The 23,308-nt window shown below is 37.4% G+C and overlaps 1 protein-coding gene across 3 annotated transcripts in view; it reads right to left on the reverse strand.

Moving 5' to 3' along the window:
- TBCK (TBC1 domain containing kinase) overlaps positions 1-23,308 on the reverse strand; it is a 195,277-nt gene that overhangs the window by 27,315 nt on the left and 144,654 nt on the right. For all 3 annotated transcript variants that reach the window (XM_043438214.1, XM_043438215.1, XM_043438216.1), the window contains exon 24: positions 15,435-15,610. In XM_043438214.1, coding sequence (XP_043294149.1) covers positions 15,435-15,610 — 176 coding nt within the window. The remainder of the gene's footprint in view (positions 1-15,434; positions 15,611-23,308) is intronic.

Raw genomic sequence — 23,308 nt, forward strand, 5'->3', positions numbered from 1 at the left:
CTAACTTGACCTGGGTCACTTCTTGTTTATGCCTCTGAAAATCGTAAGTGAAACTTAAACTGTCTCCCTAAATTGATGTTTGATGCTCACTAACCATTTCCCTTTCATTTAAGAAAATTCTAATATTATAACCAGTCACTGAAAAATAGTCACTGCTGCTTTTTAACAATATACCTCTGAGCCTTACTCCATTTTTTGGCTCAACTGCTCCTGGTTTGCAAACTGTCTTTTGGTGTGTATACAATAAACTTCTATTAATTACTACTTTATTAATTAACTTTTATTAATTACTACTTTAGTTATTCATTAGTTTCACTTCTTTTTTTCCCCTGAACTTCTGACAGAAAGGAAAAAGATTAGCCAAAGGTGTAAATGAGACTTTCTTGATTAAACGAAATATTGTGAAAGTGATCAGAATGCAGCAAATCAATGGCAATCACATAGGTTGTACAACATTCAAGGCTTTCAATTCATTATTACTATTATCATTACTACTGTGATTATTTTAAAGCTCTACTACAAAAGAGTGCAATTAAAAAGAGGACTCTTCCTATAGAGTCTATAGAGAAAGATATTATATCAGTCACTTTTTTAAAAAGCATAAATTAACAACTACAAAAACTGCTCTGAAAGAGATGTATCTGATGCTTTGATAGGACCTGTCAATTTGAGGAGGACAGGGAAGGTTTCCACCAAGGAAATAAGTGATGGCTGAGGTAAAATTTGAATAATTAATAAAAGTTAGGCAACAGAACAGAATACAGGTGGTACAGGGTGGTGGAAGGGACAAACATTTCAGGCAGAAATGTGAGGTGTGTACTGGGGAGGCACATGACTAATCAAGAGAAAGGAAGGAAGGCCAGTATAGTAGAATGCAGAGAGCAAAGATAGCATACTAGCCTGGAAATGAATGCAGAGGCCAGATCATAAGGCACCTTGCAGATCATGTTGTTAAAATTGGTCTTTCTCCTAGAGCAATGAAAATCAGGAAGTATTTTAAGCAGATAAGTAACAGATCACATTTGCACTTTGGCAACAAGTTGGAGAAAGGCTAGGAGAGTGAATGTGAAGGTTAGCTTGTGAGACGTCTGTCTAGGCTGTATCTTGTCTCCTCCTTATAATCACTGATGATGATCATGAAGAGATGTTTATGTTTAATAGAAGCATCTCCCCCTAAACTTCCACTTTAGATATATTCTTTACAAAATAGAAAAGTCACAGCATTTTAAAAGGTTATATCACAAGCAATGAATATCTGCCCCCCCCCCAACAAAAAACTAATCAGTCATTGCTCTAGAAGGGCAAAAGTTATAATTATTTATTGACATGTCAATTTCTCTACTGCCCAAGTTTGTAGGTTCATCTTTAGGGTATTACTTCTCTGTTTCTCTCAATCTCTCTTTTTCCCTCATTAACACAGAGAGGAGAAATTTGAGGCTCCTACTCTCAAGATAGATGGTGGAGGTTGAACACATATCTTAAACTTCTAGTCAGCTGTTATTTCATTTTTCTTTAAAGAGAAGCATTTGGCACTAATAATGAGGGAAAGGATGTAAAAAGTTCTGGAAAATGAAGTGAGAAATAGAATAAATATCATTCCAGGTACACTGTTTAGTTAGAATATTCTAGAATGAACAGAGAATTTATGATCATAGGCAGATCACCCTTCAGTTTCATCAGCTCTAGTTTTTTGAACATTTACAATGACTCAGTATTTAAAGTATCGGCTTCAGTATTCATGAACAGAAATGACTTTGTCCTCAGCATATAATTACTACAATAGCACTTTAATCTTTAATAAGGACATACCTTAAAATAAAAACTTTTGATTTTTCTCAAACTGTGAACAGGACAACTCAACTGTTTTTAGCAAAGGAATCTGCATCCGCCAGCCTGAGTCAGCTGCCAGAGAGAGTTTCTGTGTTTATCAAATAGCCAGTGTCAACCATGGACATTTTTCCTTTTTAGTGTTTTTTCAGTAGCAAACACAATACAAATCTATACTAGTTAAATGCTCTAGCAGACACGTTTGCATTGCCTGCCCAAACCCTGCTTTCTTGTTTGAAAGGACCTCAGCCCCTGACCCTGATGAAAGGATGAGCCTAGGCTGTCATGTTTGAGTCAGGTGACGCTGCCACAGTCAAGACTGACAGGATAGTAGGGAGGGCAAGGGTGAGGGTGGATGTCTGACACAGGCTGAGCCAACTAGATTCTCTCTCTTCAAAATCAAAGATAAAAGACAATGCTCAGACTGTGTTAAACTTATTTGAGTGCCTTCTCTACACATAATTTATTCAGCCACATGTTAAAGAATTAAATAAAATTATTTATTTTACAAGATAAAATCTATAAATATTTGGTTTAAAAAAAGTACCCACCTGTATCCAAATACCCAATATCTAATATCTGTATCTAAAATCATAGACAAGAATCTAGATGAGTTTCTGGGTTCAATATCACCAATTTATTATGGGCTTTTAAAGAAGATTTTAGTCCAAGTTGCCTTTTAGTCACTATGTCATAAATTTATCATTCTAGAATTTGCTTTTGTGCTTTATGGTTTAATGTTTAAAAAAAAATTCACTAGATTAAATGTTAAAATGCTGACAAAGTATGATGGCAACAGAGTCCTTTGGGTAAGAGAAAAGTTAGAATACAAAATACAAAACTATTTCAAATTTTTTTAAGACTATTTTAACATTTTGGACAATAAGACACAAAAGAAAAAAAAATCTTAAACCACACTAAAAACCCATTTTTAGTTTAGTTCAATCAAAAAATCCTGGAAAACATATAAAAGCACTCATCCAAGAACACTCTTGTCATAAAACTTATAGTGCAAATAAGATTGGGTAAACATGGATGCTTGTAGACAGAACGGTCAAACCTCTAAATAGCTGTTAACCGTGTGACTGGCAAATAGCAGAGGTGAATGAGACTGGTCTAGTTACACATTAATACATTTACAATGAACACTCTCTTCTTAAGTAAGCTGGACAATGAGACAATTTTGGTTATTTAAAGATCTTGTTTCCTTGGTAATTATTTACATTTCACTGCCTACAACATAAATTCTCATATGACGCAAACATCATATGATGAAGTAGAACTTTTTTAAGGCAATTTCTAAACACATGAGAGGCTGTCAGACTGTATTGTAAAGGCAGGTAGTCAAAGATTTTTTAAAATCTTCAGTCTTTCATAATCATAATAAAGTATTAGGTGTTTGAAAAATGAACAAAAAACAGATTCTGTATATTCTGTGTTAATAGGACAAATTAAGTACAGTGAAACACAAGACGATTTCTGACATATAGTGACTCTGATTAATCCTGGGCACAACATGGCAAGGAGAGCAAAATGATATAAGAATACACTGCGATATGCACTTTCTTCATATTCTTTTATTTCATTGAACTGCAGTGGAGGACAAATATGTGTAAGTTCTTTAGCTGACTCATTGGAAAAGACCCTGATGCTGGGAAACATTGAAGGTAGGAGGAGAAGGGGACAAGAGAGGATGAGATGGTTGGATGGCATCATTGACTCGATGGACATGAGTTTGAGCAAGCTCTGGGAGTTGGTGATGGATGGGGAAGCCTGGCGTGCTGCAGTCCATGGGGTTGCAAAGACTTGGACACGACTAAGCAACTGAGCTGAACTGAGAGACGAACATGCAACAATATATTTTTTAGAATTGTGACTGTTACTTCATTGCTTTCCTCATATTCTAGACAAAAATTTGAATTCACTGCATTTGCCTGTTGCATTTGGGCTTCCCTGGGGGCTCAGGTGGTAAAGAATTTGCCTACACTCAAAGAGGTTCTATAGTGGGTGTACTACCCAACAGACACTATACTATTTTACAAACAATAAACTTAAAAAGTCATGTATCTGGTTTAGAAACCAAGATTACAGAAGCCCAAGTATTTATGTGGTAATTAGCCTCAATCATATATACATCTTGATAGTGTACTTATAATAATGTCCACCATAATTTTAAGATTGGTTTTGGCAAAAAACACAATAAAAACAATGGCACACATAAACACTAGCTATTATCCTTTCAGTGTTTATAAGACATTTTTGCTATTAGGATTTTCAATGATGAATTTGAAGGAGTTAAAAGATATAAGACATGATTAAAGAAGCTGATAGGAATTACAATGAAATCTCTTCTATGGAATAGCAGTAGCTATAATAACACAAAAGCATCTGATTACTATAGCAGTCACTGGGTCAGGTGCGTTTGCACCTTAAATATTTTTGTGTATGATAAAGGAGTTGGGTTATTAGAACAATATTAATAGGTAAGGATGATGTGTATTATCTTGTACATTTCTAAGATATGAAGACTTTCTTACAAGTCACTCTATATGATGGTACAAGAAGATGAATCACACTTTAATGAAGAATGCAGAAAAAATATCAGTTCTAAGAATAATATGGATACACGATATAGGTAAGTTACATAGGCAAATTTTCATATTCCAGAAGAATTCTTTACTAAAAGATTTAAAAATTCCTTTAAGTAATTGATGGTTCAAAATTCAGTACAGAAATAATCTCATGTTTTCTAAATTCTAAAAGTGCACAGCAATTCTCACTTGCTGATATCACACTTCTATACACAAAGCATAATTATAGCTTACCAGACCAAGAAGGTAGGCTCAGTTATATGCTGGCTTCTTTGTTTGCTATGTTAGCAAATTACAGTTAGTGTCAAAGACCTCAAAGTAAAGGCTATACCTTTAGTATATCAAAAGTCAAAAGCTTCCTATTATAAAAATTATACCCTGAGATTTCACCATTTTTCTTTGCTAAATCTATTGCTGCTTTCTTTGAATAGGATCACCATCTCCAAGTCACTCTAAAACCTCATTTTTGTCATCCTATTAGTGGTAACATTCAACTATACTGTACTCATAAATCCCATTGCCCTATCTCTATCCCATTATCACTTGCCTATTTCAGACACTCATTACTTTGGGCTTAGACTATAGCAATAGCCTTTTGTTTTCTCTAACTCTCTTTTCCTTTGGAAATCCACTTTATTCACAATATTGTTATACTAAAACATTTAAAACGAAGTTCTGATTACCACACCGACGCTGAGAAACCTTCCATGGCTGCCTACAGGACAAAGTCCAGATTTTTCAGTTCGGCCCTTATGAACAGAACCAAACTACTTCAATTCCAACCAAACTGGATCACACCTGTTTCCAGTGCACATTCTGCCTAGTTCCTGTCGTTTTCCCTACCTAAATAGCTTTTCTCTATATTTAGTGTTCAAATATTACCTATCTTTTGAGATTTCCTCCATGAAAGTTTCCCTTCCTACAGTCTCTGTACATCTCTCATGACAGCCCTTTGATCTTTTATAACACAGACTAATGTGGCTTTTCTGGTGGCTCAAAGGTAAAGAATCTGCCTGTCAATGCAGGAGATATGGGTTCGATCCCTGAGTTGGGAAGATCCCCTAGATAAGTGAATGGCAATCCACTCCAATATTCTTGCCTGGGAAATCCCATGGACAGAGGAGCCTAGCAGGCTACAGAGGGCCGCAAGAGTCAGACATGACTTAGCGACTAAAACCACTAACACATACTAATGTACCTGACTTTCATCAAGACTTTAAATGATTTATATAAAGGATCTGCATTTATCTCATCTATGAAACTCTTACAATGCTTAATTCAGTGTCTAGAATACATCTAACATATTTGCTGAGTAAACAAATTTCAGAATTGTGCCTAACCTAGAGTAACTAGTGTCAGGGGCAAATACACTAAATGCCTCCTGGCCTTCCGAACTTGTGGCACCACTACCTGTCAATACTTGTGAGTGTCATGATACATAATTATCTTTTGTCAAAATACAGTATGAGGAAAAAGAAATAGCAACAGGAGTCATTTCCTTGGACTTTCTCCAGCATAGATACCAACCCAAAGGGCCCAGTAAAACTAGTTTATTTTAGGGCAAAGCTAGAGACCTCACTCTCTGTGACTGGAAATATGAAGGAATATTTAAGTACAACAAATCTCTGGGTGATTCCATCCTTCTAGTCTTGCCTGCATCATTCCTTCCATAGTCATTCTTCTCACTGAAACACAAATCTGAGCATGCCACTTAACTGATCAAAATTCTTTAACATTTTCTCACAACCTATGGAATAAAACCTGGACTTCCTAGCACATTACACAACATTCTCTGTAAGTTGCCTTTGCCTACTTTAGTCTCACTTTCTAACCTCATATATTTCAGCCAAGTATATCCAGAGTACTGGTAATTCCCTTAATGTGTCTTCCTCACATTCTTTGCACCCATGCACTGTGTTTTTTCAGTCTCAAGTGCCCTCTTTCTCTTCATTGCTCGGGTGACTTCCACTTGTCTTTTAAGACTCATTTTGGGCATTATCTGGCTGAGATGACCATCCTTATATTACCATGGCTTTCTGAGTATGGCTCAGACATAGAGCATTTCACACGGGATGGCAATTATCTATCTCACTTGTCTGCCTCAGCCACTAGACTGTGAGTTCCTGTTGGGCAGGGGCTCTGATTTAACCAATAAAGCAGGTTCTCAGGCAGGACTGACTGGCTGTTTAAATAAGGTTGATGGAACTCACGAACTGGGGCAATGGATAGGTGTCAGAGAAACTAGGAGCTCTCCTGCTCCAGTAGCTCAATGGTAAAGAATCTGACTGTAATGCAGGAGATGTGGGTTCGATCCCTGGGTCAAGAAGATCCCCTGGAGATGGAAATGGCAACCCACTCCAGTATTCTTACCTGGGAAACCCCATGGGAAGAGGAGTCTGGCAGGCTAGAGTCCATGGGGCTGCAAAAGAGTTGGACACCACTGAGCAACTGAACAGCAATTGATGTACTTCTCAAGACTATTAATCCAGACAGTGGAGACATTCTTCGGTGGTGGCTACCATATACGCCCACATTATACAAGGTCCATTCAGCTATGGTAGTATACTTGAATAGAAACTGTAATTTAAGTATGTTAAATCTAGATCAAACAAAAATCTTACTAAGCCTCTTTATTATCACTTTGCTCTGAACACAAGTACCTCACAAGTACCTTCACAAGTACTTTGAAGACTTTTTTAGAAATTAACTCTTCAGGACACAGAGACAAGAGCAATTCTAGCATTTACTAAGGATGAATAACGTGGTGTACTAATGAAAACAACTGAATTTATGTGCTTTTTAAATTAAAAAGTGTAAGCTTGAGGTCTTTCTTATAGCTTCTGATATTTAAAAAAAGTTAAGAGTTTTAAAAATAAAGCTTCAAAACCAATCTTGACTTGAAGCAAATGAGAACAGATCTTCAAAGTATTTCTGTTCATAGATAACAGTTGGACCCACATTATATGACTAAGACCACACTAAATATGAACTCTAGGGAATTTGAAATGAAATATTTAGAAATATTAAAGAAAACAGCAGTTTAACTTGTGGATTACCTTTAAAACTATTAAGTACTTATGAAATTTATGTACTACCTGAGGAACATTTACTATTGCCTCTTTAAAATATTCAATTATTGTTTGCTCTGAAATCTCCATTATGTATTGAAAGACAAAAATAACTGACCTGAACCTTTACCTAGATTAACAATTCATGTTTCCTTCTCACAAAAACAAAAATAAAATCAGATTTCAACAAAAACTTAGCTGTTTAGCCTCCCTGATATAAGCCATTTAGCTCTACCATTAAGAATATGAACTAGATTATCTCTAGGATTCCTTCGTATTCTAAAGCTGGGATTATATCTCTACTGCAAGTGTACGAAGTCTGTCTTCATGTCCTCCAGATTTCCTTGTCTAAATTCCCCTCCTCTCCTGGTCTCCTCCAAGGTTAGAGGCAGTTCTCTCAGATTTTTGACATGTTTCTTCTCACCTACAATCACAAAAACTGATAATAGATTAAAATATTATCTCTTGCAGGGTATTTTTATTTTAACTGGGAATGTTTATATCATAAGTTGAATGGCTAAAGCTTTAACAGAACTTCAGGTGATGGGGTTCAGGACACGCCACCCCAAATTACGGCATCTTGACATACTGAATATTTTAAGTCGAAGGAATTTGAGAAATGTCATGTGCAGGAAGGACTTTCTGACCTCCCCATGCATCAGGTCATAAAACCTTCAACTGAGAGATGCCGTGCTTATATTGGGCTTCTCAGGTGGCGCTAGTGGTAAAGAACCTGTCTGCCGATGCAGGAGACATAAGAGATTCAAGTATGATCCCTGGGTTGGGAAGATCCCCTGGAGGAGGGCATAGCAACCCACTCCAGTACTCTTGCCTGGAGAATCTCACAGACAGAGGAGCCTGGAGAGCTGGAGTCCACAGGGTCGCACAGAGTTGGACACGACTGAAGTGACTTAGCACACACGCACGCTCCTTATGTTAATACTTAGAGGATAGGAACATCCTTATCTTCAAGACTGAGGAATACTAAGAGGAATCTGAACAGACAGGCCTTGCTAAGCTTTCCTTGGTTTACTACAAACGTTTACAACACTTAGCTCAAACTCCTTTTGCTCCGTCACATTTTCCCATGGCTGTCCACTTTTCATCAGACCTAGCTTAAAAACACTCAGGTTTAGTCAATTCTTCAGGTGTTCCTTATGAAGGCTCCCATGTCATATAAAACTTTTATTAAATAAAATCTGTATACTTTTCTGTTATAGGGGCCCCTATAGAAAAGAACTTAGAAAAGTAGAGGAAAAAGATACTTTTCTTTCCTTATGTGCATAGCAGAGTTCTAGGGAGGGGTAAGGCTGTCCTCTGAATTCACTGGTAACTTATCTTGCTGAAGGATAACACTGCCTCCTTCCTTTTCATAAATGATCACTTTAATTATTTTACCTAGATGAAGAAAGATGACATGAAATTTAACTCTAGACATTTGCTCTCCTGAAATTGTTTTCAGGAGAGTAAATGTATAAGGAAAACAAATTTTTCACCGACATAAAGATGTATCACCTATATGAAGAACTGTATTAGCCAAATTTTCCTGCTTAAATGATTCATAAAAGCAAAAGAGAGGATAAAAAATGATTGGGTGTGTGCTCAGTCATCTCTGACTCTTTGCTACTCCATGGACTGTAGCCCGCCAGTCTTCTCTGTTCATGGAATTTTCCAGGCACGCATACTGGAGTGGGTTGCCATTTCCTACACCAGGAGATCTTCCTGACCCAGGGACTGAATTTGTGTCTCCCGCGTTTCCTGCTTTGGCAGGTGGAGTCTTTACCACTGAGCCACCTGGGAAGCATAAAAATGACATAAGAAGACTATAAACAATTAATATTATACACAGCACTTAAAAAAATAACTTTCTTAGGGGAAGAAAAAGATGTTACAGAGTTTCTGGTTTGTTCTTTTTCCTCCCCTCTATACTATACAGGACTAATTTGTAGGCAGTGGAGAAATAAAACTATTTAAAAAATATACTAGTGTTAAATATTTATTCATTTCTTAAACAGATAGGAAAAGTCATGTTAATCCCAGAGTTTAACTGAAAAATTAAGTTTGTCTACAAAAATGATTCCTTCAAAAAATACGAAGATTTCAATAGGCTTAATTCGTTAGTTTTAAAATTACAGCGTCTTAGTGACAGTTTTGGAAAATTTTAATAAAACATACTTTGAAAGCATTAGATCTTATAAATTAAGTTACTACAGTAGGAAAGAACCTTTCTAAAATGCTTCCTCTCTCAAAGCATTCCAAATTTTCTTTACAATATTTAAAATAACTCATTTTTCTTTGATTCTGTGTCTGTGTCTGTATAAAGATAACTATTAGTTGTATTTAATTTGGATTAAGCCCCCTACATACAGAGACACTGAAATCTTAATAGCTGAGTGTGTGTGTAAGATCTGAAGGAATGTATACCATGGATGGGACTTCCCAGGCAGTGCAGCGGTAAAGAATCCGCCCGCCAAGGCAGGAGACGTGAGTTTGATCCCTGGCTCAGGAAGATTTCCTGGAGTAGGAAATGGCAACCCAGTATTCTTGCCTGGAAAAACGGCATGGACAGGGGAGCCTCACAGGCTGGGTTGCAAAGAGTCAGACACAACTGAGTGCATACGGACATACAGTGTATGAACACATAATCTGGAATCAACACACATCTCATTCAGTCATTAATTTATATTAAGTGACATATCTCAATCTTGTTTATGCTTGCTGAACAGTCCTATGAAAAGACCAAACAGCCACCTGCATAAATCTTGGAGAATAAAGGATGGAACATGAGGCTAGCTCTACCAACTGTGAGTTATGTGCCCTTGCAAAAGTTGATTAGCCTTTTCAAGCCTCAGTTTCTTCATCACTCAAATAGAGGTATTATTTTATGCCACGCTTGGCACACTGTGAGAGCTTAATGACTGCTATTATTGGTAGTCAATTCGCTTAGATCTATTGAATCTTAATAAATTATTCATTCTAAGTATCTCTCATTTTAAAGAAACAGGTCAGGCATAATACTGACACCATGTACATTTATATATCTTCAACAGGACAGTGAAAAGTTTTTAACCAACAGCATAAATCTCTCATTGTGGATTTTTTGGAATAGTGATTACAGGTAGTCAAGTAATTAAAGGCATGTTAGTAACTCTAATCACACTGTAGAGATTTCTGACTGCCCCATACCTTCTGGTTTCAGTGACTTTATCTCCTTTGAGAAAAGGTGATATCTCAGCAGAGCTGAATGATGTAAAGAGGTGGGCTATAAAAGATGTGGGGAGAAATATTCTAGGCAGGAGGAGCGAGGGCAAAGGCCTTGATGTATAAATATGCTTGGCCATTTTGGACCAGTAAGAAACCAGCAAGTAAAGTAAGAGAGGAAATCAGAGGCGATAAAGTCACTGAAGCCAGGTCTCTGCCGAGTTCCAACCTTGAACCAAGAGTGGTAGGATGACATCACGACACTCCTACGAGGGGCAACTCACCTATACTTATCAGAGCACAATTTTCAGGTGAGTTGCTCTGCTTGCTGCTGTTCTATTTATATTTATTCTGAAGAAAATAAAGGAGAGTATTAATAAAAATTAAAGTCAGACTATAAGTTTTGGAAAACTTGGATTGAACGTTCCTTTCATACTGTGTGTATTTTAAAAATTTCAAGTGGTTAATTAAGTAGCTTGAAAAGAAATATCAGGAGTGTTCAGTTCAGTTCAGTTCAGTCGCTCAGTCGTGTCCGACTCTTTGCGACCCCATGAATCACAGCATGCCAGGCCTCCCTGCCCACCACCAACTCCCGGAGTTTACCCAAACTCATGTCCATTGACTCGGTGATGTCATCCAACCATCTCATCTTCTGTCATCCCCTTCTCCTCCTGCCCTCAATATCTCCCAGCATCAGGGTCTTTTCCAATGAGTCAGCTCTTCGCATCAGGTGGCCAAAGTATTGGAGTTTCAGCTCCAACATCAGTCCTTCCAATGAATGCCCAGGACTGATCTCCTTTAGGATGGACTGGTTGCATCTCCTTGCAGCCCAAGGGATTCTCAAGGGTCTTCTCCAACACCACAGTTCAAAAGCATCAATTCTTCAGCACTCAGCTTTCTTCACAGTCCAACTCTCATATCCATACATGACCACTGGCAAAATCATAGCCTTGACTAGAAGGACCTCTGTTGACAAAATAATGTCCTGCTTTTTAATATGCTGTCTAGGTTGGTCATAACTTTCCTTCAGGAGTAACCATCTTTTAATTTCATGGCTGCAATCACCATCTGCAGTGATTTAGGAGCCCAGAAAAATAAAGTCAGCCACTGTTTCCCCATCTATTTGTCATGAAGTGACAGGACCAGATGCCATGATCTTAGTTTTCTGAATGTTGAGCTTTAAGCCAACTTTTTCACTCTCCTCTTTCACTTTCATCAAGAGGCTCTTTAGTTCTTTTTCACTTTCTGCCATAAGGGTGGTGTCACCTGCATATCTGAGGTTACTCATATTCCTCCCGGCAGTCTTGATTTCAGCTTGTGCTTCTTCCAGCCCAGCGTTTCACATGATGTACTCTGCATATAAGTTAAATAAGCAGGATGATAATATACAGACTTGATGTACTCCTTGTCCTATTTGGAACCAGTCTGTTGTTCCATGTCCAGTTCTAACTGTTGCTTCCTGACCTGCATATAGGTTTCTCAAGAGGCAGGTCAGGTGGTCTGGTATTCCCATCTCTTTCAGAATTTTCCAGTTTGTTGTGATCCTATTGATGCTTCCTAAGGCCCACTTGACTTGACATTCCAGGATGTCTGGTTCTAGGTGAGTGATCACACCATCATCATTATCTGGGTCGTGAAGATCTTTTTTGTACAGTTCTTCTGTGTATTCTTGCCACCTCTTCTTAATATCTTCTGCTTCTGTTAGGTCCATACCATTTCTGTCCTTTATTGAGCCCATCTTTGCATGAAATGTTCCCTTGGTATCTCTAATTTTCTTGAAGAGATTTCTAGTCTTTCCCATTCTCTTGCTTTCCTCTATTTCTTTGCATTAATCGCTGAGGAAGGCTTTCCTATCTCTCCTTGCTATTCTTTGAGACTCTGCATTCAAATGCTTATATCTTTCGTTTTCTCCTTTGCTTCTCGCTTCTCTTCTTTTCACAGCCATTTGTAAGGCCTCCTCACACAGCCACTTTGCTTTTTTGCATTTCTTTTTCTTGGGGATGGTCTCCTTCCCTGTATCCTGTACAATGTCACGAACCTCCGTCCATAGTGCATCAGGCACTCTGTCTATCAGATCTAGTCCCTTAAATCTATTTCTCATTTCCACTGTATAATCATAAGGGATTTGATTTAGGTCATACCTGAATGGTCTAGTGGTTTCCCCCACTTTCTTCAATTTAAGTCTGAATTTGGCAATAAGGAGTTTATGATCTGAGCCACAGTCAGCTCCCAGTCTTGCTTTTGCTGACTGTATACAGCTTCTCCATCTTTGGCTGCAAAGAATATAATCAATCTGATTTCAGGGTTGGCCATCTGGTGATGTCCATGTGTAGAGTCTTCTCTTGTGTTGTTGGAAGAGAGTGTTTGCTATGACCTGTGCATTCTCTTGGCAAAACTATTAGCCTTTGCCCTACTTCATTCCATACTCCAAGGCTTAATTTGCCCGTTACTCCAGGTGTTTCTTGACTTCCTACTTTTGCATTCCAGTCCCCTATAATGAAAAGAACAGTTTTTTTGGGTGTTAGTTCTAAAAGGTCTTGTAGGTCTTCATAGAACCGTTCAACTTCAGCTTCTTCAGTGTTACTTGTCAGGGCATAGACTTGGATTATCGTGATACTGAATGGTTTGTCTTGGAAATGAACAGAGATCATTCTGTCATTTTGGAGACTGCATCCAAGTACTGCATTTCAGACTCTTTTGTTGACTATGATGGCTACTCCATTTCTTCTAAGGGATTCCTGCCCACAGTAGTAGATATAATGGTCATCTGAGTTAAATCCACCTATTCCAGCCCATTTTAGTTCGCTGATTCTTAGAATGTTGACGTTCACTCTTGCCATCTCCTGTTTGACCACTTCCAATTTGCCTTGATTCATGGACCTAACATTCCAGGTTCCTTTGCAATATTGCTCTTTACAGAATTGAACCTTGCTTCTGTCACCAGTCACATTCATAACTGGGTGTTGTTTTTGCTTTGGCTCCATTCCTTCATTCTTTCTGGAGTTATTTCTCCACTGATCTCCAGTAGCATATTGGGCACCTACCGACCTGGGGAGTTCATCTTTCAGTGTCCTGTCTTTTTGCCTTTTCATACTGTTCATGGGGTTCTCAAGGGCAGAATACTGAAGTGGTTTGTCATTCCCTTCTCCAGGAGACCACATTTTGTCAGACCTCTCCACCATGACCCGTCCGTCTTGGGTGGCCCCACATGGCATGGCTTAGTTTCATTGAGTTAGACAAGATTGTGGTCCTGTGATCAGATTGGCTAGTTTTCTGTGATTGTGGTTTCAGCCTGTCTGCCCTCTGATGCCCTCTCTTAGTGCCTACCATCTTACTTGGGTTTCTCTTACCTTGGAGTGTGGCGTATACATAAACTGTTTTAATTTTAATTATTTTACTAATAGTCCTTAACATTAGAATAGATCACTGTAAAATACGCTTTTTTGGATGGTTTTACGAGTCAATAACTAAAGGATAAACCAAAAGAAACATAAACTAAAACACTAAGAAACTAAAAGTACTTAAAACGTTAGAAATAATAGATAAGAAGAACTTGTACATCAGGGGTCCCAGATCAGTCACTTGGAACTGAATGCTTCTTTTGGGAGTCCACTCTACTCTGCTGAGGAACTCTTAGTACCCCTAAAGCCCTAACACCAGGAACATGAATACTTATATTCTCCCCAAACTCGGGGTCTCATAGTCTAGAGAAAGTAGAAACTTTTCACAGAACAGATGCTGAGGTATCATTTGAAGTAGAAGGCTCTCAAAGTGTATTTTCAGTAATCTAAGATTCTAGGGATTGCTTTAGGAGTTCTGGAAATGTATGGCTTGAATTTCATTTTAAAATTTCATTTCAAAAATTGTGATTGAAAATATGCACATGAAAACTTATATGCCAACTTCAGCATATAAGAAACCACCAACTTGCCAACCCTCATCTACCTATAACCCTTATTTATAGTTAGTAAATGCTACAAATGTTAACTTACAAAGAAAACTAATTGTAAAAAATGTCTTCATTTATATTTTATATATTGAGTTTCTAAGAAAAATTTTATTTTAAGAGGTAGTTACCTAGTTTAAAAAAAAACAAAGACAAAAACAGAAAATCATTTACCTAGATTTAAGAGTATAGACAATCAAGGCACGCTTTACAAAAATCTGATAGAGATGAAAATATAAGGAGAAAGACCAAACTATTACTACTTTGTAACTTTTCATATTTTAATGTCAAGCAAAACCACCAGAAGTTATGGTACATTTAATAGTAAAATATCAGTGGAAAATACTTTAACATGTTTCCTATAAGCCAATATTTTTAAAATTATAATAAATAAAAGTTCAGTGTTGAGATCTGGTGAACTTTCCTCTTGAGGCTATGAGGTACACCAGGTAAACACTTACTCTTCATCTCTGCCAAAGCTTTATCTATGCCAGGAAGGATTCAAATTCCCCCAGGAGCACCAATATACACCAGAGAAACACAAAAACCAAGAAAATAGCCCATTATTCTGGTGGTGTTTGGAAAGTATTTTAAGGTCTCTGGTATGTAATGTTATCTTATGAAACATTATATTAATATTATGCAAGTCTATTCTGGCATCCAGTTTGAGAACTATTTAGCTATCTGAATTCAGAGGAATCCCAAACATGTTCATTGTTTTTACCACATGCCCGTTAAATGAAAAGGAAGCAATGTGAATAAAGCAGTACCACCCTTTAAAACCAAATGTGTAAAGGATACTCTTCACTATTCCGGATGTCGACTACCAAGAGCTTTGGTTTACTGGACTTTGTCTTCTTGGTGGGTGTTTTGAATTGGCCAGTCACTGTAAGCTCACACAAGTCAATCAGGTCCTCTGCTGAAATCCGGGGTGATACTTCTGACTTTAAGTCATTTAACGGAATGGATTCTCTTGACTGAAAAAAAATGAACAAACAATACAAATATTGAGAATATTATAGAGAGACAAACGATAGCCAGTATAGGATGTCTTCAAGTTTTTGATATCAATCACTATAGCATATGGGAGAATAGAAAACTATATCTCATTTTAGCTGTGTACTGTGTACCTATTTCCTACCACTGATGTTTACTTTTTTTTTTCCATTTATTTTTATTAGTTGGAGGCTGATGTTTACTTTTTTGTTAGTCACAAATATTGTTGTTGTCTGGGAAAGACTAGAGCTCTCTTCAAGAAAATTAGAGATACCAAGGGAACATTTCATGCAAAGATGGGCTCAATAAAAGACAGAAATGGTATGGACCTAACAGAAGCAGAAGATATTAAGAAGAGGTGGCAAGAATACACAGACGAACTGTACAAAAAAGATCTTCACGACCCAGATAATGATGATGGTGTGATCACTCACCTAGAACCAGACATCCTGGAATGTCAAGTCAAGTGGGCCTTAGAAAGCATCACCACAAACAAAGCTAGTGGAGGTGATGGAATTCCAGTTGAGCTATTTCAAATCCTAAAAGATGATGCTGTGAAAGTGCTGCACTCAATATGCCAGCAAGTTTGGAAAACTTAGCAGTGGCCACAGGACTGGAAAAGGTCAGTTATCATTCCAATCCCAAAGAAAGGCAATGCCAAAGAATGTTCAAACTACCGCACAACTGCACTCATTTCACACACTAGCAAAGTAATGCGCGAAATTCTCCAAGCCAGGCTTCAGCAACACAGGAACCATGAACTTCCAGATGTTCAAGTTGGTTTTAGAAAAGGCAGAGGAACAAGAGATCAAACTGCCAACATCTGCTGGATCATCAAAAAAGCAAGAAAAACATCCAGAAAAACATCTATTTCTGCTTTATTGACTATGCCAAAGCCTTTGACTGTGTGGATTACAATAAACTGTGGAAAATTCTGAAAGAGATGGGAATACCAGACCACCTGACCTGCCTCTTGAGAAACCTGTATGCAGGTCAGGAAGCAACAGTTAGAACTGGACATGGAACGACAGACTGGTTCCAAATAGGACAAGGAGTACATCAAGTCTGTATATTATCATCCTGCTTATTTAACTTATATGCAGAGTACATCATGTGAAACGCTGGGCTGGAAGAAGCACAAGCTGAAATCAAGACTGCCGGGAGGAATATGAGTAACCTCAGATATGCAGGTGACACCACCCTTATGGCAGAAAGTGAAAAAGAACTAAAGAGCCTCTTGATGAAAGTGAAAGAGGAGAGTGAAAAAGTTGGCTTAAAGCTCAACATTCAGAAAACTAAGATCATGGCATCTGGTCCTGTCACTTCATGACAAATAGATGGGGAAACAGTGGCTGACTTTATTTTTCTGGGCTCCTAAATCACTGCAGATGGTGATTGCAGCCATGAAATTAAAAGATGGTTACTCCTGAAGGAAAGTTATGACCAACCTAGACAGCATATTAAAAAGCAGGACATTATTTTGTCAACAGAGGTCCTTCTAGTCAAGGCTATGATTTTGCCAGTGGTCATGTATGGATATGAGAGTTGGACTGTGAAGAAAGCTGAGTGCTGAAGAATTGATGCTTTTGAACTGTGGTGTTGGAGAAGACCCTTGAGAATCCCTTGGGCTGCAAGGAGATGCAACCAGTCCATCCAAAGGAGATCAGTCCTGGGCATTCATTGGAAGGACTGATGTTGGAGCTGAAACTCCAATACTTTGGCCACCTGATGCGAAGAGCTGACTCATTGGAAAAGACTCTGATGCTGGGAAAGATTGAGTGTAGGAGGAGAAGGGGACGACAGAGGATGAGATGGTTGGATGGCATCACCGAGTCAATGGACATGAGTTTGGGTAAACTCCGGGAGTTGGTGATGGACAGGCAGGCCTGGTGTGCTGCAGTTCATGGGGTCACAGGGAGTCAGACACCACTGAGTGACTGAACTGAACTGAAGTGAATACTGGAGTGGGTTGCCATTTTCTTTTCCAGGGGATTTTCCCAACTCAGGGATCGAATTCTTGTCTCTTGTGTCTCCTGCACTGCCAGGCAGATTTTTTACCACTGAGCCACCTGGAAAGCACACATAAGAAACCATTAACCTTTTCCTTCACTACAACTTCCTGGCTCAAATATGATGGAAAGAAATGAGGTATACTTTTCCTTATGAGAGCACTGTTTATCTTTAAAAACAGCTCTTTTAAACACATTTCATTTTTCTTCAAGTATAATTACTGTTGTTGTAAATTGCATTTATTAAAGCTCTGGTAATATGAAAATTGTTTTGTGACTCAGTATTGAACTTTTCTAACATGATTTATGTTAGAACCATTCATTACTTATGAATGGTTGGGTGGAAAGTAGATTCTCAGAAATGAAGAACAACATAATGCTTTCTTAGATAATTAAAGCAAATTGACAGTGTATCTTACTTGTAAAGGAGGTAAAATCAGACTCCAGACCACCGAACTTGTCTGCATATGTTTGTTACATGTCATAATACTGATTCAGACTTAAAAAAAAAAAAATCACTCAGTTGTGTCCAACTCTTTGTGACCCCATGGACTGTATAGTTCATGGAATTCTCTCGGCCAGAATACTAGAAAGGGTAGCCTTTCCCTTCTCCAGGGGATCTTCCCAACCTAGGGATCAAACCCAGGTCTCCCACATTGCAGGCGATTCTCTACCAGCTGAGCCATGAGGGAAGCCCAATTCAGACTAAGGGCCATTCACAATTCTTCTTCATGTTATTTGGTGGGCAGTAGGATCCCCTACCCTTCACAAAAGGCAACACAATACATCTCAATTCAACATAAACTTGTTGAATACTAGTAGTCACTCCTGAAAACTTATTTAACATAATTAGAAAATTTAAGAACTTTCAAAATTCACTTGATTTAAAATATGGGGATTCAAAAAATTTTTACTTATATGCTTAATATGCTTTCAAGATTGAGTCTAACTATTATCTCATTTGCTTATTTTCTCTTTTTCCTCAATTTCATAGTGGGATTCCACATATATAATTTCTAATTTAGACTTTCTAGGCAGGAGAGAATAAAGCCTATGCATCATGTAACAGACAGACTTATTTTGAAAAAAAAAAATTGTTCTCAATTGTTTTTGGAGTTTGAATGCCTTGGGTTTCTGTAACTATGTCTGCTATAAATTCTTTAGTAGTAACAGTAAAGCACTTGTTCTCTCACTTTATTAGCTTTTAAATAGAAATGGAAGTTGCTAAGTTTTATGAATTTATTGCACTTTATAAGTAATAGGGATTAGGAATTTTACCTTTTTAGTATTAGAAATTAAATCTACATAAACATTCTCAAATTAAAACTGCTTCAGAAAGATTAGTTTTAAAATCAGCAAGTCATACAATCAATGCTTCTATCTTCTTTTTCATTAGATTGCCGGCTCTACAGGTATTTTCCTCAGCCTTCACATGAAGCTGTACATTTATGAAGATAAAATAAAGAACTCTTGATTACTCTAGTTCTGCTTTCAGTCATTCAGTGCTGAATGGGGCATTGCTAAAAGAGGTTTTGTCTGAATGGAAGGCGTGCCTGACTGACTGATGAACTAAAGAATTTGACCAAAGTATTCTCTATGAAGAACTGATTGATGAAAGAAAGATTTGACCTTGGCGTTAGTTCCAATCAAATGCATCATTTGTGAGGAGCTTCTTCAAAGAAAAGACTGATTGCTTTATGAAATGGTAAGAAAAGAAGAAAACAGGAGTCACTGACAAGTTCGTAACTTTCTGAAATTTGAGTGTGCATCATCAAAGGACTTTAATATGTTACAAGCATGTTCATTTACAAATTAATTTTAGGAGATTAGTAAATTATACTCAGGGCAAATTATACAACTTGCTTTATGAAAAAAATAATTATAATACTAAAAAATTCAGAATCTAGTTTTTCATTTATTAGACAGTTTCATTCACAATTTCACTATTCACTATACAATTTCCACTTAAGAGGCATAAAAGTAAAACTTCCTTTATAAAATTTAAATCTTCTTTAGTATCATTGATATTGGTATTTTCCTGTGTGAGTAGGATTTCAAATTCACAGAACATTGTTTATGGACAATGGACAAAAATTGAGGGTAACTGCAGAACAACTCTGAAAATTTCTATTATCATTTCTGCCCAAGACCCTGTACATACAACGCACATTAAATTTAGATGTCCAAATGTCAGAAATCAATTGGTATGAGAATGACTTTAAAAAAAATAATATTTCATTTCCAAACTAGAGTCAAAATTTATTTAGCAATGTTACTGACAAAAACTATCTTTCAAAAAAAAAAAAAAACAAAAAAAAAACAAAACTATCTTTCAGTAGAGTGAATTCTCTGAAAGGGTATCTAAATGTGTTAGTGATAATGCTGAGCAAGCAAGCAAAACTCCAAAACTGGGTAACATGAGAGTTTCCTGTGTCCATTAAACTACTAGGAGAATCACTCTGTCATGGTATCTTAGAGTCTGAAATGGTAGACTTGACTTTTTTTGGCATATGGTGTTAGAGAATGTTCTGATTTTTTTTTTTAACATGTAGCTATTCAGTTTTCTCAGTATCACTTATTGAAGAAAGTGTCTCTATTTTTGTCCCTTTTGTAGTAGATTAACTGACTACAGGTGCCTGGGTATATTTCTGGGTTCTCTATTCTGTTCCATTGATCCATGTGTCTGCTTTTGTGCCAGTACCAGGTTTGACTACTGTAACGCTGCAGTATAATCTGAAGTCAGGGAGCACGATTCCTCCAACTCTGTTTTTCTTTCTTAAGATTGTTTTCACTATTTGGGGTCTTTTGTGTTTCTATACAAAGTTTAAAATTATTTGTTCTAGTTCTGTGAAAAATGTCATTGGCATTTTGATAGGGATTGAATCTGTAGACTGCCTTGGGAAGTATGATCGTTTTAACAATGTTAATTTTTTCAATCCAAGAACATGGTATATCTTTTCATCTGTTTGTGACATCTTCAATTTCTTTCATCAGCGTCTTATAGTTTTTCAACTACAGGTCTTTTACCTCCTTGAAAGAAAGCGAAAAGTGAAAGTGAAGTCACTTAGTCGTGTCTGACTCTTTGTGACCCCATGGACTCTAGCCTACCAGGCTTCTTCATCCATGGGATTTTCCAGGCAAGAATAATGGAGTGGGTTGCCATTTCCTTCTCCAGGAGATCTTCCTGACCCAGGGATTGAACTCAGGTCTCTGCAGGCAGATGCTTTACTGTCTGAGCCACCAGGGAAGTCCTTTTCCTCCTTAGGTAGGTTTATTCCTTATTCACTATTTTATTTTTTTTTTGATTCAGTGGTAAATGGGATTGTTTCCTTGATTTCTCTTTCTGATAGTTCACTGTTAGTGTATAGAAAGGTAATAGATTTTTATATATTAATTTTGTACCTGCAACTTTACCGAATTCATGAGCTCTAGTAGTTTTCTGATGGTGCCTTTAGGATTTTCTATTAGAGTATCATGTCATCGCTAACAGTGACACTTCCTCCTTTCTAATTTTGATTCCTTTTATCTCTTTCTCTTGTCTGATATCTATGGTTAGGACTTGCAATACTATGTTGAATAAAAGTGGTGAGAGTGGGCATCCTTGTCTTGTTCCTGATCTTAGAGGAAATGTTTTTAGCTTTTCACCATTGAGTTAGTTGTGTGTTTGTCATATATGGCCTTTTTTATGTTGAGGTATTTCCCTTTATGCCCACCTTCTGGAGAGTTGGTTTTTTTAAAAAATCATAAATGGATATTGAATTATATCAAAAGCTTTTTCTGTATATTTTGAGAAAATCATGATTCTTTAATTTGCTAATGTGATTATCACACTTATTGATTTGCAGACACTTAAAAATCTTTGTATCCCTGGAAATATTAACTATGAGAATAAAGAACTGGTGTTTAGAACACTCTTCCCATATTTTCTGTCACATGTCCTGGCACTAACTTCAATCTAGTTACTACCAAGGACAGAAATCTGAAAAGCACTGCAGACTTTTCATCCTTCCTTATTTCTCATTCCTATATAACAAATCCCCAAGTTCCATCAAAATAACTCTTGAATCTGAATCTGTTCCCTGATTTACTGCCCTACTTCAGGGCTTCTGCCACTGCTCAAATGGACTGTAGAAGCTGTTTGCCCCTCTTGTATTTCTTTTTTTCTTCTAATATTCTCGTCACATAAAGTCATCCCTTCTAATCCATATTCCAAATGCCACTTGAGTCAAAATAAAAACCTGATCAGGCTTCCCTGGTGGCTCAGATGGTAAAGATGTATGCCTGCAATGAAGGAGACCTGGATTTGATCTCTGGGTCAGGAAGATCCCCCTGGAGAAAGGAACAACCCACTCCAGTATTCTTCCCTGGGAAGTTCCATCCCTGGGGTCATAAAGAATCGGACACAACTGAGCAGCTAACATACACTTAAAAATCTGATCATGTAGATTTTATAATTAAGAACACCTCACTGGCTTCTAGACATTGATGGAGTGAAATCCAAATTCTTTGGTATAGAATATAAAGTCTTTTATGAATTGCTATCTGTCTATACTAGGCAAGAGACTGTAGGCTGGGGTCAGATTACCAGGACTCAAATTTTGGCCAGCCCACTCACAGTGTATGATTTTGGACATGATACTTAAACTTTCTACCTAATTTCTTCATCTATAAAGTGGGATAACAGCAGTTATCTAAATCCTCCTGGGCTGCTATAAGAACTAAATGTTAGTCTATATAAAACATTTAGAATAGTGTCTGACACACGGTCAGAGTTTAATAAATGCTTGGTATCTGTCGCCTTTTTTCTCACCCCTCACCGCCTTGTACCTTGTGCGTTGGCGCTAGCAGACTATCTGCCTTTTTATACCACGGTGCCACCTTTGCCCGCATTGCTTCCTCTGCTTAGAATGCCACACCTTGTCCACTGGATAAATACCTGCTCACCTTACAAGTATCAGTTCAAACATTACTCTCTCTGTGAAGAAAGTCTTTTTAACCTCTGACAGGCTCATTTAGTTTCTCTCCTGCGTCCCCACAGGTATCTGGTACATGTCTTTATTGTAATAGGATTATTTACTTCCACCAGACTAAGAGCTCCTCAAAGACAAGCAAAGTTACTTTTACACCTATGATTTCCCCAGGTTTCAGCATATTATCTGACACATAATATATCTGTTGAATACGAATGAATAAAATAGTATTTCTAAATTTTCTATTACTTTCCCTGAGTAATTTTGTGCTGCATCATAGTAATTACTATACTTGTAATACATTATCTGTTTCTTCACTTGAATTACAAAATCCTTAAATGCAGGTTCTGCGTCTTTTCATATTTGTATCTCCAAGAGACAGCACAAGGTCTGGCACCAAAAATTGTTAATAGGTATTTAATGAATGAATGAGTGAATAAAAATGTGATTAAATAACATTACAGAGCAAAGCTATTTGTCTGGATCACTAGACAGACTCTTCAGGGATGGCAAATCATCAGATTCTCTAGCCTCTGGGCACTGTGATGGTTAATCAAGAATACTGAAACCTATGTCTGCCTCAGTGATTTCTCACAGCCATCTCTCTTTTCCTCAACTGGAAAACTGGAGATGACAGCTGCTACCATATAAGCTTACAAAACATCCTCTAATTAATTGAAAGACTTAGGTGAATATAAAG

The sequence above is a fragment of the Cervus canadensis genome, chromosome 19 (genome assembly GCF_019320065.1).
Source record: "Cervus canadensis isolate Bull #8, Minnesota chromosome 19, ASM1932006v1, whole genome shotgun sequence".
Taxonomy (NCBI): domain Eukaryota; kingdom Metazoa; phylum Chordata; class Mammalia; order Artiodactyla; family Cervidae; genus Cervus; species Cervus canadensis.